General features: G+C 34.5%; 1 protein-coding gene and 1 long non-coding RNA gene across 31 annotated transcripts in view; one reads left to right on the top strand and one right to left on the bottom strand.

The window, feature by feature from the left end:
• Window positions 1–27178, top strand: part of SOX6 (SRY-box transcription factor 6) — a 626002-nt gene that overhangs the window by 201847 nt on the left and 396977 nt on the right. For 5 of the 30 annotated variants that reach the window (XM_072969596.1, XM_072969569.1, XM_072969588.1 and 2 more), the window contains exons 1-2: window positions 12190–12236; window positions 13010–13197. The exons of 11 other annotated variants lie outside the window; for them this stretch is intronic. In XM_072969596.1, coding sequence (XP_072825697.1) covers window positions 13166–13197 — 32 coding nt within the window. In that variant the 5' untranslated portion in view covers window positions 12190–12236; window positions 13010–13165. Of the gene's footprint in view, window positions 1–12176; window positions 12297–13009; window positions 13198–27178 lie in introns of those variants that run through there. 14 more of the 30 variants (XM_072969602.1, XM_072969590.1, XM_072969589.1 and 11 more) reach the window with 10 other exon arrangements.
• Window positions 10269–12053, bottom strand: LOC140698980 (uncharacterized). The gene is made up of 2 exons (XR_012076988.1): window positions 11649–12053; window positions 10269–10398 (listed from the first exon to the last, which is right to left on the bottom strand). It is a non-coding gene; the product is annotated as an uncharacterized lncRNA (long non-coding RNA).

Genomic DNA, 27178 nt, shown 5'->3' with positions numbered 1-27178 from the left:
GGGGGAAGAACTTTCAGCCAGAGGAAAAATGGTGCAGAAAGGCCTTTAAGTGAGAGGTACTTGGCTGTTCAAAGAAAAGTTGCTACTAATAGTGTGATTAGATCTGAATGAGTGAGTAAAAGGGAAGTTGGAGATAATATTAGAGAGACTGTTGGTGGCCAAATCAAGTAGTGTCCTCTAGATCATGGTGAAGATTTCGGCTTTTATCTAAGTGAAATGGGAAGCCCTTGAAGGTTTTAAGAAGCAAGATGATTTCCACTTTTAAAAGAATCACTCTGCTAGGAGAATAATAAGCTAGAAAAGCAGGTGTGGACGGAGGGATACTAGTTAGGAGGCAGATGAGAAAAAATAATGGCTTGCATTAAAGTGGTAGTGGCAGAAAATGATACATGTGATGAATAAATAGAGTAAAGAGCCTTTCCTGGGTAGATGTAGCCTTCACTGTTAGCATGGCTGGGTAAGTTGGTGGAACTTTTCTTTCTGGGTGCCTTCTCCTTAGCTAGTTAAACCTAGTACCAGTGTGCATGTAGCATTAGTTGTCATTTGAGACATTGATTGTTTCAATGTGCCTGAGTTTGTTTTAATGGCCCATACCAATAGCAAGGGAAGTGACAAAATATTTGATATTTTTCATATGTGCCTATTTCAATAACTCAGCAATATCTTGAAATGGCCTGGTATGGAGGATGAGGCAAGTCTAGGGACTTCTGCCAAGTCCTGCATAGCAGCAACGTGGAAGTAGTTTAGTCAGTTTCACTAGAAGTTTGAAATCTACTATGTTAGAGGTACGTGTAGAAGCTGTGTTAATTGCTAGCTTATTTTCCATATGGTTCTGTTTTAATGAAGCATATTTGATGCAGATGGTTGGAAAGTAAGTTGAATAATGTCTAAACTGGTCCTAACTAATTCCCACAGTGCTTCCATTCTGATACTTAACAGTGCCTTTGTAAAGTTCTTCATTCACAGCTTTTTTTTTTTTTTGGTTAAAATGTGACCTAAGATAACTGAAAACTATTCATTCTTTAAACTTGACCTCTGAAAAGAATAAGAGCAGCCATTTCCCCCCTGATTCCAAGTCAAAACTATACTCCAACTTGGTTTCTATAGTATTATGGGGTTCTCTTCATCATTATGGCTTTCTGAATATATTTAGTTGGGTAAATGGGCATTACAAAGGCTGACAGATAAGAACTGATGTGACTTTACCAAATGCTGAAGTTAGTTTTGTTAACATGACAATACTTTGGCCTCTTTGGGGATATGACATAGAACAGCCCGGAATATTAATAACTATCTCTTGTTTGCATATTCTCTATATCTTATGCAATTAAATTAGAATTGCTAGGTAGATATTAATGTTAGGTTAGAAATGAAATCAAGAGTAAATTGTCCAGCAATATTGCAGAAATCTTTTCCTTTCTTCTGTGAGACTAGAGTATCAAAATTGTCATTGTATTTTTCTCAAATCTTTAGAGAGAATTCAGATATGTTATCTTACTTAACAGTGTTATGCTGATTTCTTCTAAGTATTTTATTTTGACGTACTTGGTGCTAAATATGTACATTTGTCTTCATATTTGCCCAAGGATATAGATAATGTTCCTCTTAGATTTGAGGTTGAGCTCTGTAGAGCAAAAAGGGAGACATGGTTCAATGGGTTTGTATCCTTTTTTTTTTTTCTCACATTGTCACTAAAATATTCTCTTTATTATCTGAATAGGACATCTGCTGACTAGCCTGACCTTCTTTACCTGATTGTGTGAAAAGTCTCGGTTAAATCTGTTAGGCCTTGGAGGCCCAGGTATCTGCTAAGTGCTTCTAAGCTTGAAAGACACACTGTCCTTGGTCCTTTTTGTCTCTTCCACTTATGGACATCTTTGATAAGTAATCGTGATATAGGTATGGGATAAGCCAAATAATGCAGTATTCTGAGCAGTAATTGACCATAAAGATTAATTACCTCTTAATAAGCACTGAACTTTCTCTCATATTTTAGAGAGATTAAAAAATGCAATATAAACATTTTTCATTCAGTTATCTTAATACAAGAAGTCCTAACACTGAAGAGAAGTAGTTTTAAAAAAATAGTTTGTGAGAAATCTTTTAGAGTCACAATCTTGCTTTTATCTACCTCTGCTCCCCAGTTGTCTCTCACTAGAGGAGTTTAACACTAGACTAGACAGTGTTCTGACAAGATGTACTTGAATGTGTTTGGGGAGATGTATTGAACATACCCCTTTGCTACAGAAACAATTCATCTTTAAATGTCAACTTCAATGTTGAAATTTTACGAAAATGGAAAGGAATACACATTTTCACTTATTTCCCTTTGGAAAATGTAGTTTGTTGCTGTTGTCTCAGTTTGGAAGGGTTTACAGAGTTTTCTTCAGATACTCATGGAAAGCAAATACAATCCTGAATTAGACTAGAAAAAAAAGTTAATTCTTTTAAAAAAAATCTGCTTAATTGTAGCACATCAGTCTTTTTGTGAGCTTTTTTTATTGAGTTATAGTCAGTTTACAATATTGTGTCAATTTCTGGTGTACAGCACACTTTTTTAGTCATACGTGAATATACATATATTCATTTACATTTTCCTTTTCACCATGAGCTACTACAAGATCTTGAATATATTTCCCTGTGCTATACAGTAGAAACTTGTTTATCTATTCTATATGTGAATGTCAGTATGTACAAATCTCAGACTCCCAGTCTGTCCCTTCCCACCCCCCCTACTCCCTGGCAACCACAAGTTTATATTCTATATCTGTGAGTCTGTTTCTGTTCTATATTTAAGTTCATTTGTCTTCTTTTAGCACATCAGTCTTAGTTTTTTTTTTTAATCTTTTCTTCAATTTATATTAACCCTGGGGATTTCTTTCTTCCTTCCTTCCTTTCTTCCTTCCTTCCTTCCTTCCTTCCTTCCTTCCTTTCTTCCTTCCTTCCTTCCTTCCTTTCTTTCTTTCTTTCTTTCTTTCTTTCTTTCTTTCTTTCTTTCTTTCTTTCTTTCTTTCTTTCTTTCTTTCTTTCTTTCTTTCTTTCTCTTTCATCTCTTCCCTTGTTTGTTTTATTTCAAGCATGGTTTAACTTTTCACTAGAGCAAGCGTCTAAAAAGATCAGAGTAAGGGGAGAATAATTACCTTTGTGACAACTGTCAGTTATTCAACATAGAATATGTTATTTCCCAAGTAATGTTTAAAAACAAAATTGGAGAATTACACTTGAATTTGATTCACCTTGAGAAATCTCAGAAAAAATGTAAAGATCCCATCTTGTCATTTTTTTTCTTTAATGTAAAAATGCTTCTGAAACCCAAAGAGAATAGCTCTTTGGAATATTCTTTGACTTTGAACTATGTGGAAAACTTACAAGATTTAGGGGAGTCTTAACTTGAATTAGGCAGCTAGTAGTCAGCTATTACAATACTACTGATAGTAAGTATGGGGGAGCTCTGGAGATGAGGTTTAAAATATCAGGTTGCTCCAAACAAGAGTTTAAGGACAATAAAAATTCAGTTATCCTTGTTTCATCATTATTATATAGATGTTAGATACTTGGGAAGATTTTTCTTTTTCTTTTCATTTGAGAGAAATAATACTCTTAGAGATAAAGCAAAATATTTAGTTAGGCTTTGAGTTAGTTAGGCTTTAGACATTAATTGGGCTTTACAATTTTTTTATTTTTAAAATTTCTCACTGTGGTTTTCAGGTCTTATTCTTGAACTGTGTGTCTCTTCTGGTCTTGATTTTGTTTTCAGAGAAATAGCAGAGCTAAGCTTTTCATTTAATTGTAATAAAATACTGCCCTAAAGAACAACAAAATATGATTTTTTTACTGGTTTATATAGAAAAGCATATAACTGTAATAATATTTTAACTATAGTTTGTATAGACCATACTCATTTAAACTCTATGCAAATCTTTGTTACTTCAGGGCAAATAAGCTACAGAACCATAATGTGTGGTGTAGTGAGCACACACCATAAATTTGATAATCATACTTGTGAATTCATCGTATTTTATATAGAAGATTTCTGTAGCATTATGAATAGTAATGTGCAAATGATGTGAAAAAAATGTTGCCACACTCTTTAATGTTTAGTGATTTTAGTGCTACTGTATTACTTCATTCTGTGCCAAGTTACATTGATTGAAAAGTGAAGATATTAAAATGGCAGAAATTTTACATTGGTTTTAATGTGTGGAGTTTCTGTAATTCCCCACGAATCTGGAATACTAATATAAATACTCCTTTTGTGGGGTGGCAGGAAACATGCTGCCCAGACTACACATGTTACCCGGCTAGGCCTGCCTCTACTGTCTAGAGAAATAGGAGTGGGAGGCTGTCTTAAGTGAAAGTGAAAAAAGGCATTTGTTTAGCTGCATGGCAACACAAATATTTCACTTAGTGAGGACTGACAATGCATCTCATTATGTGAGCGGGTGCCAGCTTGTAAAAAATTTCTGTTTAACTTTCCATATTAGTTAAAGGTGCCTGTGCTTAACTGTTTGAAGCCTGGCATTCAAGTCCCCTTCTTCCCTAAACCACAATGCACACTTTTTGTCTACCAGTGTTTGTTTGTTTGTTTTGAATCCCAAAGTAATAAAAGAGAGAGAGCTAAGGATATCTAATCCACTGAATGCTATTAGGAAAATGTGGGAAAGCCTGCCAGATTGAAGTTGGTCTCAGGCTAGACATTTATCACTTCTTCCCATTTCTCTTATTTCTGATGCACTTTTCTTAAGGCTAATTGTTATATTCTGTCTTGACAATAGAAATATTTGGTGGCATTTGTTTTAAGTTGATGGTTAACCTTGTGATGCTACCATTGCCTGAGCAGCAGTCCTATGTTGTCTAGATAATAATTCTTGATCTTAAATTCTCCAGTCTCCTCTTACAGTGCATTTGGATCCTAGGCTATTTTTGCTTCTTACTTTGTTAGAAAGCAGAGGAAAGTAAATTAATTATAGCTACCATATCACTTGTTTAGAATAATTTATTTTATGGATTTTGATTTGAAGGAGGTAGAGTAGTACTTCCTACTTCAGGAGTATTTGAGACCAAGTCGCTTTGTTCTCACTGGCATGATCCCTACCTTGTGGTCATCAGTTTCAGTAACTTTATGGGATATGGTGGTTATAAGAGGAGGGCAAAATACATTTTTAGATGTCTGTGACTGTAATATAAAAATGAAAAATTCTCAGCATTCACAAGCATAGAATGATGTGCAAGAAATAACTGGATGAATATTCCAGGAAATACACTTTTTTTTCATAATTTCATCATACTTTTTAAAGCTGTGGCATCAGAAATTTCAGTTTGTTTAGAGAATGTTTCAAGATGTTTTACCCAGTGAGAGAATGCTTGTTACAGAATAAGCTAAGAGAAATAATTTATAATGGACAAAGTATTTAAAAATTATATAAACCAAGAGAGTTAAAAGTAGACATCACTTTGAATTAAAAATTGAAAACACATTCAAATTGTTGGCAATTCCTTTGTACTAGTATCTGCATAAGGTTTAGGGGTTGTACTTTGTGGAATACTTACATCTATTTTATAAAAATGGTTGTGGAATTTAACTTTTTAAAAATAAGAAATACATTCAAATATGAGAATTAGAAGTGAATTCTAAAACGGATTCGTCGTCTTCTTTTTTTTCTTTTTCCAAATTAAGTTGCTGGAAAATTGTAGTAAAATCTTTTCCTCCTCTTTCTTCCCTCTGTTGAATTTTGGTTCTTATCCTATTCCACCTTTGTCTATATTTAGTGTAGAGTCTGGACCACTTGAAGAAGAGAATTCTTTTAAATTCCCCAAACTGTGGCATCATCTGTTAGACTAAAGCCTGAACTGGCTGGGGATTGTAAATATCTGCCAAGGATCTCTCTGACCTCTTTACTACTTACTACCCCATAGTAGTTGTGGATTTTTGCTGAATTAGTCACATTCTAGCCCTGTGTCTGGGCCTTTCACATAGGAAATACAATATGCCATTGGTTGAGGGGATGGGCAAGGGATGGGGATGTGCTAGAAAGCAGTGTAGTTATAGTCTGGATGGAACCCAAAGTAAATATTTTGCCATTAGCTTTCTCATAAATTAGATAGTCATAGTTAGCCTCAAAGGGCCAATATATAGGTTTTTTTTAAGGCTTATTTGGATTTTTTAGTTCTGCATCTTATTGCTTAGTTCCTTCTCATCAAAAGCAGCTTACTTCCTCTCCTCAAGCAGAGTAACAACTCATCTTTCCCAGCAAATCTTGCTTTAGGGTAGGTGAATTGGTCCAGTATCAAGGGCACAAATATGGAACATCAAATTTACATAAGTAGTTCTGACCTTTCATTCTGTGGTTCATTGTGAGAAGTAGAAGGCATTGTTTGCATTAACATCTTTGTCTCCATGTTTCCCACCCTGCCCATCCAATTACTAGCTCAGATTTAGGGTACTTGTTAGTGGCTCTATGGAACACTATTGTGATGTTCTGCCATAAATTCCATAGCCCCCAAAGTGGAAAAAAATACCTCTGGTTCCTTGTCACTTACAGTGCTTGGCAGAAAGTTAGTAAGCATCTAATAAAGATTTGTTGAATGAGTAATTGAGTGGATGAGTGAGAATATAGAAACTTTAACAAGAGTGGTATAAATTTGTTGAAAGATGCAAATGGGAATGGTTTAGTGTTGTGGACACTTGAAGCTCACATTTTGGGTCTAACTGGTAATATATTGAAATGAGAAGTCCTTAATTTGAAAAATTTTGGACATAATGTTTCTTTTTTAGCTGGTCCAAATTAGCCATCAGTTGTTTCCAAAAATTGTCAGGTAGCATTCAGGTTTCAAAATTTGATATTTTGGAAGGCAGTGAGATCCTCTAAAATGTCATACTTGGAAAACTGCCTAGGATTCAGAATAAATAAATTTTATAGTACCAGAGAGACTAGAAGACATCTTGGAAAATTCTGTACCTATCTGTAGTTTTATACTTCCTTTGCTAAAGAATATTGCTAGAAGCATGAGGCTGACTAGTGGGAAAGGTTGGCATATTAGTCTATAGGAAGCTTGGTAAGAGTCTCTTTTTCTGGACATGCATTTTCTTTCTATTAAAGTCTGATTATGAATTACTAGTCTGCACTTGGTCCTAAATGTGAAGGTGGGTTTTTCAAGCTGACTATACTATGCACAACAGATTGTCTCCAGTTCTACTTTAACCAGCTATAGTGCTAATGACTTATGGAGGAAGCCTTGTGATCATGTTCATTGCATGGAGAGGTAGGCTAGTAGAGTGAGTGTGTGTTCTTTAAATAGCTACGTATTGGTAAAAATCCATTGGGAAGTCATATGTGCTAAACTTTATGCTGAATATTTAAAAAAACGGACTATCCCAGAATCCCATTAGTATTCCTCAAGGCTTTGCTTTTTTAACCCAGGAATTTATATTGTCAGGAGACATTTTTTCATAGGTTCTCTTTACTATTATTTTGCTCAATGCCATGCCATTTATATTGCCAGATAATCTTGAGGTCTTTTAGTATCCCTCATGATCAATCATTTATTCTGCCTGTGTAGTTAACGGTGTATTTGTGCAAATGGTATATATTTTTGCTGGTCACAAGGTAACAAAGGCCTAATTGTTTTTTATTGTGAGGAGATATAGATTTTACCTGCCAAATTAAGAATGCAATTTGTAAGTCTAGCCTCTCAAACATTAAAACGTACTTCCTATTATGTGTGAAGGCTTACTCCATATTTTTTTGCTCACCTGCTAAAATGTAAATAATAAAAAATGGAGCATGTATCTTGGGTATCTTTGGCATATAATGCCAGATACAGATAATATATGAAGAATCCCATTCTTTTTACATTGTGAATATGATAACTGCCAAAATATCCTAGCATGCATTATTTATAACTCTCAAAATCTTTTAATCTTAATAATACAATGTATTAAAAAAGGTAGGATATTAAAATAGCTTGTATGAATAGGATATCTTCATCTAAAATTATCTGGATACTTTTGAACTGACTGGTATAGAAGCAATTTTTACTTTTCTGTTACATTTCATGCCATTCCCTTTATGTGAAATATTTCTCACAAACATATTTACTTATAGAATTTCTATCCATCTTTCAAGGCCCAGCTTATATAATCTTCTCTGATCTCACTTCATTTAAGTTCCCATAGTATTTTGTATTTCTTTTTATACTTTTCACTATTTGTGTTTTTAATAGTTTCTGTGGACATTCTTTAGTTTCTGATAAAAAGGTTTTTTTTAAGGGCAAGGATATTAAATCAAATCCATCTTTATCTTTCATGATCATATAGTACCAACTATTCAGTAAGCACCTCAGAATGTAATTATGGAGTAATTAAAAATTTAAAAAATCTCCACACGCCTAGTCCTTTCATAATTTACCAAATTTATATTGCTCTTCTTATATTTAACTTCTCTTATATGTGGTGATTGCTTTTACTGTTTCCATGTTATCCTGGGAGTTAGAGAAGAAGTAGTTTCTTGAATTTGTAGATGAGTTGAATAAAACATTAAAAAAAAGTGAAGCTAGTTATTGACCCTTAGCAAAATCTGGAGCTTGTGATGGTGGGACAGGGAGAAATTGACATATTCTCACCATTACTGCTCATGTTCCTTCTATCCCCACTCTGGAGTGGGGACTATGCCATGTCTCTTTGTACTGGCTCTGGCACAGTTGTTTCTCATAGTCAGTCATCTAAACATATGCGTAAAATGACTGTGTGAATGAATTTGACATCAATGACTATTGCTAAGAGATGCCTTAGCCACTGTTACCTTTAATGGCTTTCCGCTCTCTGGGCTTTCTTTGCATTTATGCTCTCCTTCCATTTTCTGATATAAAATCTTTCTTTCAAGAAAATTTTTGATGATCACATTAAACCCAAGATACAAATGGCTAATAATAGTTTAACATGTTCTTTTGTTGCATATGCATTTAAAAATGTTTATGTCTTTTCAAATAAAAATCAAGATAAATAAGATATATGGGACCTTCATTCAAAATAAAGGTATTGATTTCCTTGACCTTATAGAGAAACATGTTTATACCTGGGCTCCAAAGCAGTGTTTGTAGTGCTTGGGGACCCATGAATAGAAATTTCTAGAAAAAGTAGCTCAAGATAGGCCTCTATAAATATTTGCTAGTGTTCTGAGGATTTAAACTTAACAAGAGCTAATAGAAAGAGTACTTTTGGATAGCTTGCTCTGAAGTGAGAGAATGGAACTAAAGTTGTCGAAAGAAAAATCCTTTTGTTCTCTCTTGCTTTAAGAATGGCTAGATTCATAATTTTAGTACCTCTTTTGGGACTACCAGAAACAATTCAAAGAAACCTTTGCTGTGCAACTACTGTTACAATGTAGAGTTTGCAATTGTTTTTTTTTTTCCCCTGAAGTTGCTTCACTATAATAATTATTGGAAAAAGAAAAGAACTGCCATTATTTTTCCAAGTCATAGGGAGTGGGCATTCCGTATGCTTGGCCACAGTGATTTGTTCAGAAATAAACATGATATTCAAGCCAGGCCAGTGAGACTTAATCCTGGAATCTTTGTTGCAGTTACTGAGAAAGAAGTATAGTCTTTTTGCTGTGATTGCTAACCTGGTGTTTTGTATGGTCATTTTTGCCCCTGAAGGGGGAGAACCTGCATGAGAGATGAAGAGAGATCACCTCCTAATTACATCATCTTCACACTGAGTCCAGCTGTGTCAGAAGCCAGGACTTTTCAGTTATGTTCTTTTTAGTTATGTTGAGCCAATAAATTATTTTTGGATAAAACTACTTCGAGTTGGTTTTTATCACTTACAACTTGAAGTATTCTAACAAATGCAACCAGAATTGCACAACTGACGCACAACTCATATGGTGGATAGATATATGTGATTTGGAGATATATTTTGATATCCATTGAGTCATCCAGTATGTACAATTTATTTATTCCACTTTAACTTCCATGAGTGTGAATGAGTATGGATGATGTGATGAAAGTCGTTACTGTTTAAGCAAGAATAGCTTGAACTGAAATAATTTTAGTATTGTCAAAGAATAAAGTGCAAATAAAGTGATATAACTAGATAAATTCCAGACTTTTTTGTTTAGAAAATAGAATGAGTTTATGGATTTTTTATAGGTTAAAAATACAGTTTTCCTTTTTCCCTAAATAAAAGAAGTTGAAATTTGTATTTTAAATATTCACTTGTCTATTGCAATTTGATATTGTCGTTAGATATACAATGTGGGCAGGAATCAGAGAGAGTACTTTATTTACCTAAGCTTTGAAGAAATATCCTCTCCTTGTGACATTTTTGTATATTAGTCCTATTCATTAATTCTACTGAAGATCAACTTTAATGGTTTTACTTTAGAGATCTTCTCCCTAGTTTGGAAAACACAAAACAGAAATGGATATTATAGTATAAATTTTGCTGTTTTCTTAGAAAAAATAATCTGAATTTGGAAGAAAATTTATTCTCCATATATAGTTATGCAAATTCTACTTGACTTTGGTAAGTCATATTTAAATGGGCAATGTTTTTAATTTATATTTGTTACATGGCTTTTTAGGAGGTATCCATTTTATCTTTCACATTGTTTGAAATATGTATGTAAGGACTAGGTTGATATTTGATCATCTCTTTTAAAAACATTCTGGACCACTTTATATTAAGATTTTATTGCTTAGAAAAATTTAAAAAAGAACTCCAACATTAAAATAGATACTAGGTCTCCTTTTTTTCCCTTTTATTCAAGGATGTATATTTGCAATCAAATTTGGTCTTTTTACTTGGAAAACCTTTAAGTGCCAAGGTTTTAAGTAGGCACTTTTTTTCCCTAATTCTTATAGAGTATAGATGTGTCCCTCAGATCTGAAAGTGTCAGATCTAAGTCCCTTGGGTATTGATATTCTCATTAGGAAACTATCATATTTAGAAGTTCGGGTGCTAACTAGTTCATGAGAGTAAGGCCTTCATAGAACCATTTTAAGATCAAACCAACTTTTCAGAAGCCTTAACCTTTAAGAGTGCATGCAGACAATAGCACATTTGGAATGGCATGCACATTTAGTTATATGGGTGGAATTTCTCAGAGGTAGTGGATTTTGAAGTTTTATTATCTATCATTATGTAGGATTTCACCTTGACCTCCAAGTTTGCAGACCAGACAAAATAAAATTTAAAATGGATAAAATTCCTAAGGAAGGACCTGTTTCTAATAGTCATTCCTTTTTTCTTACTATAACCTTTCTATGTGGTGATCATTCTTTCTTTTTAGTCACTTACTGACTATATAATAACTTCCCCTACCCAAACCTGCTCACAGGATAGTATCCTGTAGTGGTCACATACATTTTCATTATTATTATTTTTGTTAAATTAAAAAAATCACATTTATACTAAAACAATAAGGAAAAAAGTTCTCACACAATTTCACAATTTGTCGTTTTTATTTTTACTTGCTTATTTTCAGTTCTTATCTGTATTAAGAAATAATTTAACTTAACTGTAATCAGAGCGTAGATTCATTGTATGTTGTTTTTCATTAATTGTTATATAATCAATTATTTTCCATCCCAAAGAGCTTGTCATGACCCATACAGACACTTGGAGAATCCCTAGTGTGTCTTACCTTCTTTGAGTAAGAGCTGCCATTTGGGCCTTGTTTTAGATAGTCTTCTTCCTGGTGTTGAGATACTTACTGCATTCACAATTAGCCTGAAACGCTTAGTAAGGGAAGATATAGTTTCTTTTGTGGGAATGCATCCTAACATCTTAACAGTAACTATTAAGTTTTCTGTAGTTTTTTTTCTGCATCTCTTGCAGCTGTTGAGATGTTCATAGAATTTTTTTTGAGCACCTACTGTGTATCAGGTACTGGGTGTTCAAAGATCATATTCTTAAGGAGTTCAAGCTTTTCTTTTTCATTCTTGTTCTCTAAGGCCCTTTCTTTTCCTGATACCCAGGTGCTTTTGTTTCTCTTTCTTTTTGCCTCTCTGTCAAAGCAAAGAGATTTTTAAAGGAACTTCTGAGTTAAACTCAAGCTGCTTCTGTTGAGAAGAATTAATACAGCTCCCTGAACTGGGGCCTATTGTTTGTTTAGAACTCAGTGTTAATGAGGGCACAATGCTTGTCTTGATTCTTATATGGACCTATTAGCTTTGCTCTGTTCCATGGCCTTGGATCACTGCTCTAATGATTGATACTTGCTGAAGACCAGGTGAGAAGATTTGGTTGATCAAAACATTAGAACATCAGTGCAGATTGCATTCTTTGCCAGGTATCATCCTTGTTTATAAAAGGCAAACCATGATTTAGGGCATTACTTTTTAACAAAATTACTATTGAAATAAGTTGTAAAGGAATGTGGAAAAGTAAAGGAGACTTAAAAAGCATTTTATTATGCTGTTTTTTTTCTGTTCTTCATTCATTGGTTAATTCTTAGGATAGTTTTCTCTGTGTCATTTAGTTTCCTTTTTAATATCTTTGGATGCAAGATTGAGCTTTGCTGGCCTTTCTTTCTTGTTCTTCGGGTGTTAGTGCCAGCTTTGGCAGCCTTCAATGTCAGTGCTGGCTCAAATGAAGGAATGGCTGAAGGCTCCTTTTGGAGACCCACTTCACTGGTTATTTTAATTGCTCACAGGGATAATTGTTGAATGGTGCTATATAGAATAGTATTTCCCTTGCTATGGGGATTAGGAATTCTGCCCAGTAATCATTCCTACGCCTGATCGACGAGTGTTTCTGAGTGGAAAGACTGGTAGCTGGTTCTAGGTATCTCCCTGGAACTGTATGTAGGGCCCCTGCCAGATTAACTCTGGGAAATTTGTGCAACCATCATGAAGACTTTCCTCATTGATCTTTTGCCTCATATGGTCAAAAACAGAGAATCTGCAGAGTTTAAAATTAGCTTCTTAATTATCTTATTCTAGGACACACTCTGTCATATAGATCTATGAGACCAAAGATTTTCTTTGCTTTCTTTTTTCACAGAGATACTAGAAAAACAATAGAGATATGAGTGATAAGAGACTGGCTTAAAGAAAAAAAAGCTTTTTTTTTTTAAACACTGGTATTATGGCTGTCTGCTGTGATGAAGGACTATAATATTCTGTGGAATGGAGCTATCTATACTTCTGATACACAGTGATGAAGAAAATTCTAGATCCAGCATCCATGAGGTATTTCCTTAAATTTAGCTGCTTCTCTGGGTGGAAGTGAGGCTTCTGAGATACAGAGTTTTGTAGTTTTGTAACCTTTAATTGAGGGATAACTGAGTCACAACAAGTTAGTAAACAAAAATAAATGGTGAACTTGTAAAGGTCATATTTTAAAATAGCTTTATATTTGTAGTTTTAAAATTGGAAATCAATGGAAATAGGTACGATTGTTTGTTACTGTTTTTTAGAGAGTTTTTGTCACTCTTTGAAATAAAAATGGTATCAATTTTGAGTAGCCATCTAGAGTACATTCATTAAAATGGCACAAAACAGAAATTTCTACTTATGAACTTTGGGAATCATCAAAATGACCTTGACTTCTTTGCTAAGATTGGTTACTTTGAAGGTCCCAATTCTTTTTCATCCTTCCTTGTATCATAACTTTTGCCATGAAAATTTTAGAGTGCCCTTCCACTCTGGATGGGGAGTTCTGTTTTACCTCTGCCTCTGGGATCCATCATTTAACTTGCTTTGGCTAATGGGATGTTAACAAATGTGACACAAATAGAGGCTTGTAAAAGCATTTGTGCATTTTTGTTCAAACTTTTGCCCTTTTCTGTCACCACGAGAAGGACAAGCCTGGGCTAGTCTGCTGTAGAATGAGACATCCTATGGAGGAGAGTCGAATTACTCTAGTTGTCCTATCCATAGCCATCCTAGATCAGCCAAAATTCAGCCAGCTACAAGACATGTTGGTGAGCTCAGCTAAAACCAGAAGAAATGCCCAGCTGACCTCCAAACACATGATTTAAATAAATGATTATTGTTTTAAGCCCCTGAGTTTTGGGGTGGTTAAACGTGCAGCATTCTTGTGGCCACAGATAACTGAAACAACCTCAGGTAACCTCTTTTTAAACCTAACGCGGCAGATGTCACAGATGATCCTGAGTGATTTCTTGTTGTTCCAAATACAGTATTTATTTCACATTGATTAATTTCAAGAAATTCCTCGATTCATTCACTCAGTGGTGCTTGGGTGAAACTTGATTTAAAGTGGAGTATGTTTTCTTTGTGGATTAATTTTAGGAACTCTGGAGATAACTCCCCACTCAGTCTATATATTCAGCTAAAATATGTTAGCCTTACAGGGCACAAAACCATTCAGTCCGTAAAGAGAGAGAAGGCAGAAAATGTAAGTAGTGCAAGTAATTGAGTTAAATTCATATGGTAAGAAGCACAAATTCCAATATATCCTTTGCAAGAGCAAATTTTGACTAGGAAGGGGTGACAGTGAGTGGAGGCAGTAAAACAGAGGGGAAAAATGAGGCTTGGAAAAAGGAAGCTGGATTATCTTTGGGCCATTTAAAGATGGCATAGTGTAAAAATGAATGTTGTAATTGAAGACTGAGCTTTAAAATCTTAACTTTGTTTATATTGTTCAAGTCCAACATATTAGAGGAAGGAAAAGATTGGATGAAAAGAGCCAAGAGGTAGTTTTGTTAGAAGCATAGTGCTTTAATTCTTTCTTTGTGTTTTGAAATCAAATGACTGTCTTTTCTACTTTCAGACTCTCTATATAGTATTGCTATTTCATTCACTTTCTTTTGTGGTAGAAAGAAGTCTGCTTTTTAGTGAGTATATAGAAAGTATCTGGCTGAGAATCAGTCCCCTGGACAGAGGCAGGGCATTACTGAACACATCTTATCAGTTATGACTCTGCATCAACTGGACCTGTACTCAGAGAAGGGGTACTGCTGGATGGGGGACCTGTACTTGGTTAATTCATCATGTTACTTGGAAAGGTCCTTATTTTGCACAGCAGTGTGGTCACCTGGTGGTAGGTCATTAGCATTTTAGTCTTCTTTTCTGCACAACAATGCACAACATGCTAATTAGAGGATTCTGAAAGCTAAGTAACCTATTTTAAAATCAGACATTTTAATTTGCAGCTTTAATGGCTTTTTTTATAATAACTGGCTTTATTGGGGGTAAAAGCACTTCTCATGTTCCACTAGCAAGGCAGAGTATAACAGAAGCTGACAAAATTAAAAACCTCATAATGCGACCTTTGCCTGGGATAAAAGGCTGTTTCATAACAATTTCCTTTTGTTCTTTGTTTAAGCCATTACTCTAAAAGGAGCCTCCGATTAATCTAAGTAAATGCATCATTACAGTACTAATCCATGTCCTTCTGTCAGTGTCTGTTTTAATTAAATAAGAAATGCTAGCAGAAAGATATCATGCACAAAGCTGTGATTGGAGAAAGCAGCACTGGTTGATCAGGAAAAGATTAAAAAGGGCTTTACTGTTTTGTCCATTTGCATAGCTCCAGATGCCACAGTGTTTCAGGTTGAAAGAAAACTTACAAAAGAGTTTAACACATTTCACTCTTATAGATTTAAAATAATGGGATTTACCAATGAAATTCTAATCATCCAATTTATCACACATTAGACATTCCAGAGCAAGGAGCAGAACAGCTTGGGGTGTGTCTTTAAAACCTTTTATGCAATATTGTGTTATATCTGTGAAAACATACCTGCTCAATTTGCATGTGTTTCTTCTTATTTTGGGTGATATTGATGGTGAAATCTGGTTGTGGATATATAATGTGATTCCCCCCTCCTTTTTTATAGTATCTTGCAACTTCTAGCTTAGTTACTTTTTAAAAAATGGTTTTCTATTGATAATGTGTTAAGAATTTAGATGCCTAATTGGTTGTTAACAATGAAAAGTACATTTAATAAATGCTTGTGAAATGAATGTATCTAGTTGGTATTGCTGCATTGATACACAGAAACTCTTAGCAGTAGAGTTGCAGAATTCCCGTGGTGAGGGCTTTCTCCATATACGGGCCATTATTTGATGTAATGAAAAGAGAAAGTGTGCAACAGTGAGATTGTTAATTAATTTAGCCTAACAAGATGAAGATAAATGAAGCAAAGCACAGATTGAATGAAGCAAGAGGTCTTATTTACAATTTAATACATTTTTATATAATGCAGATTTCACTTGATAAAAAACAAACAGACATCATCCCAAATACCTAGTAACAAAAAAGTACACTCCCTCCTACCACAACTCAGCACTAAAATCCTGTCCTGACTTTACAGAAAACATATACTGTGGCTCCATATAGAAGACACTTTTACAGTGTGTAAACAGTGCTTTTCTCCTGCTAAGAATCCTACAGTAGTTAACCTTTAACTTCAGTATTTTATTATTCTTGCTATAGACTGATGATGACCATGAGAATAATTATCTGGAAACCTTCAGATTTCTTCTTCTGCATGCTGTCCTGAGACATCTTACATCAGTTATTTAATAATCATTTAATTTTAATCCTCTTTTTACTAAAGGAAAGAAGCTCAAAAGTGAGAAAAAAAAGAGCTGTGAGCCTTTTTACATGTGCTTGAATCTGTAGCAATTGTGCAGAATTCTTAAATTTGCATTATTTTTAAAAGTCTCTCTTTCAGAGATTAATGAGCTTTACCCAGTATTTGACCTTTTATCATTCTTGCTTTCTGCTCAGAAGTACTTCCTTCCTTCCTACAGTAGCTAGAAAAGACTCTCTTATCTTATGTTACTGTAGGCAGTGGTAACAGGGCTTTCTACAAATGGTGTTATTATGGTCACTATGTTTTTATCTCAGGGGTCACGAACAAATCCATGCAACTGCTTCTAAGGATTTCAATAAATAGGACTTTTTATCCAGACAATCGCCTTTTATGTTACTTTTAAACAAAACTACTAGTCCATCAAGAGTTTCAAAAGAAAACAATTCTACAGAGTGCCGGTATGGCCGCACAGACCAATCATCATGGCACCCATTCTCCAGTCCTTTATTTTTCAAGTCCACAACAATAGGTTGTTGATTCAATGGACAAGACCAGAACAATTAAGTTCTCTGTTTAGCAGCAGTGCAGCATTTTAATGCCCTTCTCTAATAATGGTCTCATTATTGTTATTCTAAGACGGGGCCTCAGGAGGAGGAATATTTGCTGGAGGTACGTCATTATTTTGCAAATTTCGATTAGCTCATCATGTTGTCTGTAGTGTGAAAATCGTAGCTAATTAGGGCAGCCAGTTAGACTACCAGCTTTTGAGCTTATGAGTTAAAAGGTAGCATACTTGATAGGCCAGTGATGTGAAAAAGGTGGTAAAAAGGAGGATTAGAGCAGTTGCCTTAGTAACTCCAACTTCCATCTGTGAGGGAACAATGGACTTGTGTTTCTCCCCCACCTTGGTGTAAAAATTGGTTTTGTTTTGAAAGGACAGAGTTCTTTTTATGACAATCTGGAATTCAGCCCAACTGAGTGTAGTTTTAGTTGTTAGGAGAGACCATTGGGGATAGAAAAGATGAAAGGTCATGGTGAGCTTCAAGGACATGAAAGGTTGTTGTCTCACGTAACAATGGTAGATTGTTCCCCCCCCCCAATATTTCTAGCCTGCCCCTAAGTCAGGTGGTGGAACAAATACCTACAGTTTAGTCAGGTGAAACAGGAAAGGGTGGGGGAAGGAAAGGAGAAAAATGGGGTAAGAGAGAGTTTGTACTTTGTTGAAAAAAAAAGGGTAACTTCAATTTGTTTTTATTAAACGAAGTGATATTTCTTTGTCACTATCGTTGAGATTCCAGTGTTCTTTGGGTGGTTTGCCTCTGTGGGCCATCACATCTCTGGGAAGCTGTCCAATGTGTTAGGAAATGTGATTTAAGCTTTCTTCCTGAACTCCCAGGAGGACCAGTGATGTGATACTTAACAATAAATTTAGTTGTTGTAGCTTTCTCACATTATTGGTGTTCTTAAAAGGTTTTCTTTCAAATGCACACTGGATAAAATGAATGATAAATATGAAAGAAATTTGTTTCACCACTCTACGGGGTTTTATCATAAATTCTATGACTTCCATCATAGAAAGTTTACAGGATACTGTTTAGATGTTGCTGCAATAGCAACACATATTTTTCTTTCTGTACATGGGAAAATGCTATAATTTTAAGAGCTATTGGGGGTTTTGTATTATAGAGGAGGTGATAGAACAGGATTGAATATGGTGTTATTTCTTAAAATTCCTCAAAACCAAATCACTGTCTCTGGATTTGAAATACTTTTATTTCAGCAAAATGAGTGACTTATTTTTCTTCTGTATCAATATTAAAATATTTGGTTATGGTTGTTTATATGCGTGTGTGTGTATGTGCATTGTGTATATGTGTGTATATGTTTTTAGAATCAGCGAGAATATAGGAATACTATCTTTTTAAAGAAAAAGATCATCTTTTGATGATCAAAGGAATCTTCATATTTCTTCTTCTCTATTGTTTCCAAACAACCTTTGTGTAATTGAAGCTGGACTTGGTCCAGGGGGTTAGGGAGATTTTCAAATTCTCTTTTAATCCCAGGTCTTTGTTTTCTTACTTTTTCTAGCCAACTCTTCTTATTGCTGTAGCCTTTCTTTTTCTGGGAAGTTGTGTTCATTTAATTTATTGTAGGTACTTCATGGACTTGAATAATAATATTATGGAACTCTAGAGCTTACTTTTGAGGTAACATCTAGTCCAGTTCTTGTATTTGAAAAATAAGAACAGTGAGACAAAAATGCTGAAATGACTTACCCAAGGTAACTCGTAACTCTAGTTAGAGGTAGACAAATAGATGCCACTTACTAAGGAAGAATGAAGACACATTATAAATACATGTCTAACTACTGATCATTTTAGTGGTAGAAGGGAGATGAAATAAAGCTAACATGTGGTGGTGGTGGTGGTGGGGTTGGGATTCAGATCAGATTTTTTGTATAACTATTAAAGCTCCATTTTAAATAAATGAAACTTTTATTTTTATTGACAACCTCCCTCCCCTGCAAAAAAACCAAACCAAAACAAAAAGCAAACAAAAAACCAAACAAACAGCATAACTGGGGAGACTAGCATAGCATTCAATATATGTAAACTTTCTTGATCCAGGCACTGTGTTACTTTCATACACATTATTATAACTTAGAATTTAAATACTTTTTTCCAGTGTGATAAATTAGTGAACTCTTCTGTTCCTTAGTTTTTGCAACTGTAGAAAGGGACCTGATGTTATTCACAGGTCTTAGCTTAGATGTCATCTTCTCAGTTGAGGTCTACCTTGACCACTCTATTTTAAAATTGTAACCCTTCAAACATTCCTGATTTCCCTAATGTAAATCTGTTTCTGTTGCCTAATCAACTCTCAACATACAATGTAATTTGCATGTCTGTTAAATTTATTTACCATTTCCCCCTTGTATATCCCAGGATATAAGCTCTAGATATGGAGAATTTTTGACTGTTTTTGTCACTTATATTCCTTGTCTTGAACAATGCCTAAAATGCACCTAGTAGATGCTCAACAATATTTGTTGAATGCATTTATTAAAACTTAAAAAGATGGGAATGTCTATTTTTTAAGTCAAGAATCAATCCTTTTTTTCTTTTTCTTTTTTCACATAGGCAACTCTAGTAAACCAATTTGTACACTGGCCAATGACTTCTGTTTCCTCAATGTTTATATGTACACATTATCCAGTTAAGTCATGGCACTTGACTGAATCTTGCATAGGCCATATTGGATACAGTCTGAATGTCCTGCAACATATGCTAAAGCTTTTGTCACTTGAAGTCGCTCTGAACACTAACTTTGGGGAGATAGTTCTGGATGACAGATGTAAACGGTGTAACTCCCAGTGATCCTTTTCCTTGTCTAAAACTCTTTTGAGTAAGACTCAAAGTATGGTTCCAACCTGGGCAAACTCAGGTTAACTTGATTCGCTATATTTTGGAATGATTTTACCTTATTTTGCTCCTAACTGATGTTGGTCTTATTCTTGAATTTTTTTAGGAAAGACATTTCACAAACTCCTGTTTACTTCTTTCACTGTGTATAGTTGTATTTTTCTTTAAAAATAATATAAAACAATCACCACTTTATATCCTTTGTAGATAAATGTCAATAATAATCTTTATATAATAGCAATTTATGTAGCTACAATAATCCCTAATATTTATATGGTCTTTATAGTTTCAAAGCTCTTTAATAAATGTGATCTCTTTTAATTATCAAAATAATCTTAGATTTATAGGGCATGGTTTATTATGCCCATTTAGGGACCAAGGCACAGAAAAGTTAGAGACTTAATCTAGATCATAAATATAGGAAGTGGTAGAGAGGCCACTAGAATCCAAGTCTTTTTTTTTTTTTAACATTTTTTTAATTGAGGTATAGTCATTTTATAATGTTGTTTCAAATTCCAGTGTAGAGCACAATTTTTCAGTTATACATGAACATACATTCATTGTCACATTCTCTTTCTCTGTGAGCCACCACAAGATCCTGTATCTATTTCCCTGTGCTATACAGTGCAATCTTGTTTATCTATTCTACATCTGAAATCCCTGTCTGTCCCTTCCCACTCCCCTGTCTCCCTGGTAACCACAAGTTTGTATTCTATGTCTATGAGTCTGTTTTAGTTTTGTATTTATGTTTTTTGTTTTTAGATTCTGCATATGAGTGATATCATATGGTATTTTTATTTCTCTTTCTGGCTTACTTCACTTAGAATGATATTCTCCAGGAACATCCACGTTGCTGCAAATGGCATTATGTTGTCAGTTTTTATGGCTGAATAGTATTCCATTGTATAAATATACCACCTCTTCTTTATCCAGTCATCTGTTGATGGACATTTAGGCTGTCTCCATGTCTTGGCTATTGTAAATAGTGCTGCTATGAACATTGGGGTGCAGGTGTCATTTTGAAGTAGGGTTCCTTCTGGATATATGCCCAGGAGTGGGATTCCTGGGTCATATGGTAAGTCTATTCCTAGTCTTTTGAGGAATCTCCATACTGTTTTCCACAGTGGCTGCACCAAACTGCATTCCCACCAGCAGTGTAGGAGGGTTCCCTTTTCTCCACAGCCTCTCCAGCATTTGTCATTTGTGGACTTTTGAATGATGGCAATTCTCAAGTCTTCTGAGTTCTATTAATCTAGTACTGTTTTTCTTTTAGTCATTTGTACCTTCTCTCCAGGTTAAATAATCATTGTTTTGTTGACCCTTTTTAGTAGGTTCCATGAAAATAAAAGGAAATGACTAGAATTATAATTATTTTCATTTTACTTTACCTGGTTTACTATTCCAATTCTCTTAGACTTTCCTTTAGCTTTCTATGGTTCTTCTTTTTCTTTTTCTATAGTCTTATTCTGACTATAAACATGGGCTTTTGTAGCAATTTGTGGAACAACTGGCTGCCATGTCTGTCTTTTCACCTTTTAGCTAGTTGTTCATTTCATATCTCTCGATAAGACTAAGTAAGTCCTGTTCATCATAACAGGTAGATATCAGACTGGTAGGGATCCACTGGGGTGTGCACAGCCTTGGGAGAAAGTTAAGATAGCAGATGCAATGCATTAGGTGAAAGACTGGACAATGAACACTAACAAGTGTAGTTCATGTATGGGAAAGAGAGGTATAAAACAGGAGATTAAAGTGTTCCATAAAGCAGACAAAGCAAGAAAAGTCCAGGACAGGTGAGCCTTAAGAGATTTCAGCAGCTATGGCCACAGACATCAAGTGGAGTTAGAGAGATTCCAGTTTCTGCATCGTCTGCAAGCGGAAGGTTACCAAGATCATGGAAAGGTCATGGTATTAGATGGACTAGTGCACTCAGGTACCGGAAAACGAAGTAGAATCCTAGTTATTGGAATCAAAGCAAAAAAGTCAAGGCCAAACTGGCAGCAAGAATAATAATTAATTTCATTCTGAGTTAAGGGATTATTTTGGAGTCTCTTTTTGATGAGGGCAGAAATGATCCTAGAGCAGTGGCTCTCAAATTTTTAATGTACGTGAGAAACCCTGGGGTGCTTCGGATTTCTGAAGTGGGACCCAGGTGTCTATATTTTAAACAAGAGCCTCAGATTATTCTGATGCAAATATTTACAGATCATATTTGAAGAAAATTGCCATAAAGTCGGGGATGGCACTTCCTGTGGAATAAGGGACCAAGTGATCACAGCCCTTGAGAAAAGAGGAATTTAGAGGTTGAAAGTCAGGCCTCTCTATTGAGAGAAAAATGTGTTTTTGTCAGAGCTGATTTGTATTTATCTGCATGTAAGAAAGCAGAAAACAATGGGCTGATATGCACTGGACTGGTGTGTTGTAAGCCTATTATGTTTTTCTCTTCATGTATCTTGTTTCTTGTGTTTATGACCTGAGTGCTTTTTAATATCTAACATAAAGATTCGTACTTTTTAGAGTAAAAATGTAAGGCCGATTGTTCTTTTGTGTCTAATCTACACTGTCCCTCATTTTTACTTTCCATTTGTTATCTGCATAATTGAATTTCCCCTTTTCCCTCCCACGTCATAAATTGATTAGCATGAGTTGGGCGGACTGCAGTAATGCTAAGGGTTAACCAGAAGAGAATTACAAATGAACTATCTAGAAAGTTGATTATTAATCCAGCTAGAGAAAAAAATATCCTTTTACTTAGCAAGAATGAGTATCCGAAGAGCTGATAATATTGTTCAGGCAGTGAGGTGGAATGGCAGAGCTTGGTAAGTAAAACAAAAATTGGGATTAATCTTTTATATCAATTTTTTAAAATGCCTTGAATGTTGATGTATTTAAACAGTTAAACCTAATATGAATTTACAAGCTGCCGGAACAAATCTAAAAGGTTCCAAATGTATTTGTTAATAAGATCCCCACGTAGGCTATCAGTAAAAATTAACTGAAAAGTATTTACACAAGTTGATCAATATATTTAATTTTGAAGTTTTATAAAAACACATGATTAAATTTGTGATTAAGAACAAGGAAGTGGCCATGGAGGAATGATTCCTATTAACAATCTTAAGTCCAAGCCTCAAACTGAAGAATACTGAGTGACAAACTTGTTTTTTTTCACAAGGGCAAGTTCTAGATTCTTAGGTATGAAAATGAAAATATAATTTAAAATATATTTGCATAAAGATTCAGTGAGATATTTTTCAGACTTTTAGGTGACAAAAATTGTCATAAATTCTCTTATTTTCTGAGTCCTGGCACTCATTTCATCCTGATGTTTAATTTAAGGACTTTTCTAAAGACAGCTTTTATTGTATTTGTGAATTGGAAGGAAAGAAATGAGAGGATCTGTGCTATTTGTACAAAGGAAATTAAGTGAAAAGATATGATTTTAATAATGTTCTTTCATCGCAGACTGCTTCTCCTGTTGTAGAAGAAATTTTGATGTCAATATTCAATTCTATAAAATTGAAGTTTTGCATGAATTACTTGATATTACAAAAATGAGCCTTTAAAACATAGTATGGACCATACTGAATATTATTGTAGCTTTATGCTATCATAAAACATTCCGGTGTAGCATTGTACTTAGGAGAAGTTAACTTATTAAACTTTCCTTAAATTGTAATTGTGTACCATCAAATGCAGGGTTTTAACAACTTTTCTTTAAAGGTATTTCTTTAGTAGCAATACAGAGGCCTCAAATTAACATTTTGTTACTTAATGCTTACATTAGCACAGAGAAGTATATTTTTAAAAAACCTATAAATATAGGAAGTATATGTTATATGTGTGCATATGTCTGTGTATGTGTTTTTGAATATATATAGTACATATGAATTCAAAATTCCAGAGCATCATTTGGCCATATACACTTAGCTTCTTAAAAAAAGTTTACATTTTATTTATTTTTAAAAAATTTTGTTGGGGGGTTAATTAGGTTTATTTATTCATTTTTTAAATGGAGGTACTCGGGACTGAACCCAGGACCTCATGCATGCTAGGCATGCACTCTACCACTGAGCTAGACCTCCCCCATTACACTCAGCTTTTTTAAGTTTTAATGTTCTGTCCCATATTTAGGACTGGGAATATAAACTATAGTAAGTGAAATAATAAAAACAATAATTAAAATTAATTGAGCTCTTGTGTGCTAAATGCTATATTAAATGCTTTATCTCATTTAAGCTTCATATTAACTCTGTGGTTGTTGGAAAGCTACACGGATTATAGTGTATGCTAAAACAAAAGATAAGCTAATTAAAGAGCCTCTACCATCTAATGCTAAAAATGTAGAAAATAAAGGCCCGTGAAACAAAGTGGATAAGAAGGGAGATCCCTACATTCTGTGTACTTGTCTTGCTCAAAATTGCAAAAATTTAATATGAGCCTGAGAAAGAAGAAGAGAAGGAAATGAGCTGGTGATTCTTAGTATTCATTAATTCTTTAAAAAAGTTTTTATTATGAAAATTTCAGTCACACAAAACTGTACAAAAATTAGGTTAAAATACCAGTGTACGAAATGAAACGTTACCAGTACAGTTGAAACCTTCTGTGAACTCTTTCTCAATTTTATGTCTCCTTTCTTTGTGCCAGAGGTAGCCATTCTTTAGAATCTGGTGTTTATCATTCCCATGCTTTTCTTTATACTTATGCTGAAATTTCGTATTCATTGTATATGTAGGAAGAAAAACTCCACTTACTATTCTTTGAGATATAAGAAAGACCTTTTCTTGGCTTCCTATTACACTTTAATAAAAACAAAAAATCCTAAACATTATCTGCAAATCTCTGGTCCAGGGCCTTGCATTGCCAGCCTCAGCTCTTGCCTTTCTCCTAAGAGCTCTTTCTGATTCAGCTGCTATACTAATCTATATCCTCCAAGTCTTTTCCTGTTCCAAAGCCTTCAAATAATGCTGTCTTCTCAACTGGAATACACTTCTCCCCACTCTTCTTCAGAGTGAATCATGCTCATCCTTCAGATCGCTGTTTGTGTCATTTCTTCAGAGAAGACTTCCCTGATCCTTCCAATTCAAATCTTGTTTGCCTGCAAAGATCTTGCCTCCCACCCTTTAATAATAGCAGATACTAATATTTTAAAGTATGTATTTGTTTGTGTGATTTTTGTTTAATGTCTGTCATTCACTCTGGACTTACCTATTTTGTTCTCAGATGTTTTCCCTAGTATCTAGCACACATGTCTTGTATATTACAGGTATTCAATAAATATTTGTTGTCGTTTTCAAGGAGAGGAATGTAGTAAGTGAGAAAGATGAAGAAAGGGAGATTTAGAGAAAGAAAGAAAACTACATAAAAATGGAGTCTGTGGGTTAGTTTGTATATAATGCTTAGATAAAATTATACAACTTGATGCTACCTAAGTTTGGGGTGAGAGAGGTGGTAAGACCTTGTTTGTTTCTTGCCATCTAGCTCTGGAACATTTTTATTCATTGTTGCTTCTTGTTTTTCAGTGCAGTCTTTCATTTTTGTGTTCTCATTTTGTGGAATCTATATTCCTCATGCAAGAACTGAGCTTTCAGATTGTAAACTTGTAGAATAGCCCCAGTATCTATAATCTTAATGTGGAAACAATATAATGGGTTCTAAAAATCTGGAAAAATATCGGGCACAAAGTTGAGGAAATATATGTGGTACTATAGCACAGGAAAACCATGTGGCCACTTATTTATGAGTTTCAAGGTGAGTAACTACAACTAAAATATTCATAGTTGTGCAATAGTTGCTATAATATTGGTAGGCAGTTTGGTTTTTTTGGGGAGAATATAGAAAAAGTTATAAAAAAGGAAAAAAGAAAATGAAATCAGTCTGAGAGGAAGGCTGGGTTTTCAAAATGTCAGAATATACTTATGTTGTATTCTATGTAAATCTTTGTTGGCATTTGTAATTAAAGTCCAAGGCCAAAAGATTATGCTGAATTTTGTTTTTGTTTCATGGTGTGAGAAAAGGAGATAAAAAGGAAATAAAAAAGAATTTAATTAAAAAGTCTTACTGTTGAAAGGATTTATAGTGTCTCATTTGTGTTATAGAAGGTGCCATTTTTATTAATACTACTGTACCTTATATTTTTATTACTCCTTATACTTAAAAATTTTCTTAATACATTATTATGTAATTCTGACAGCAACACTGTGAGATAGTTAAAGCAGGGGTCATTGTCTTCATTTCATAACTAATAAAGCTGGGACAGAAATCAGATAGAAGCTGGGACTAAGACTTAAAAAAAATTCCTAGATATAGTTTTGAAGCCAAGACTAATGTCACTCTACCTCTTCCCCTCCAAAAAGGTTTAGATTGGAGAGTATAATTAGGTTCTTCCAAGGGCCAGGAATGATTAGGTGGATAATCTCTATAGGTTTTTTAGACTTAAACATTTTATTTTTCTCCAATTTCCTAAAGATTCAAAGTAGTTAAAAATCTTCAGCAAATGGATCTGAGATGGTTAAATGCATATAATTAACAGACACACTGCTAAATCTGTTCTAAGTTAAAACTTACTGGATGACATTTAATGGGTCCTGTCTTTGTCTGATATCTTAGGAGTCCAAAAATAAGGAGCCAGATGTGAATTTATAAGAATGAAATACCATAATTTGGAGTAAATGAACTGTAACTTAAATAAAACCATGTGATAAAGGGGATACAAGCCCCTTGGATGGAAACCCAAGTCACATGAAGTGAGAATGGGCACCTTTTGGTACCCATTTAAAATATTTTTTACAAGAAAAGCGGAAGCCAATGTGTATGTTGCATTTACACATGTGTGCAGGCAAATGGAGGGGTATTTCTTTGAAGACAAAGAAATGCCAGGAGGTATTTTTAATGATTAGCCAAGAAGGCTGTTTTCTGCATTAAGGTAAAAGCCAAATCGTGTATTTCTCAATTGGACAAATAGCCTGGTTGCTGAGAAATTCCATTTCTCACTCTTTCTGGACCAGTAGGCACAAACTTCCCTTAGGTTAAAAGAACCAGGCATGTTCACTCTGAAGAATAGATGTCTTAATCCGATAGCTGTCCTGAAATGGCTAAAGTGCTGCGATAGGGGAAGAGTGTGTACTATGGAGGGCTAAACCCAAGTTAGCAGGTGAAAATGATGGGAAGCCAGTCACAGGACCAGCAAAAAATATACTTTGTAACAGCGACAGTTGTCTAAAAATGGAATGAACCTCCTTG

The sequence above is a fragment of the Vicugna pacos genome, chromosome 10, assembly GCF_048564905.1.
Source record: "Vicugna pacos chromosome 10, VicPac4, whole genome shotgun sequence".
NCBI classification, from domain to species: Eukaryota; Metazoa; Chordata; class Mammalia; order Artiodactyla; family Camelidae; genus Vicugna; species Vicugna pacos.
The sequence above is the reverse complement of the archived record's forward strand: the minus strand, read 5'-3'. Positions and strand labels throughout refer to the sequence as shown.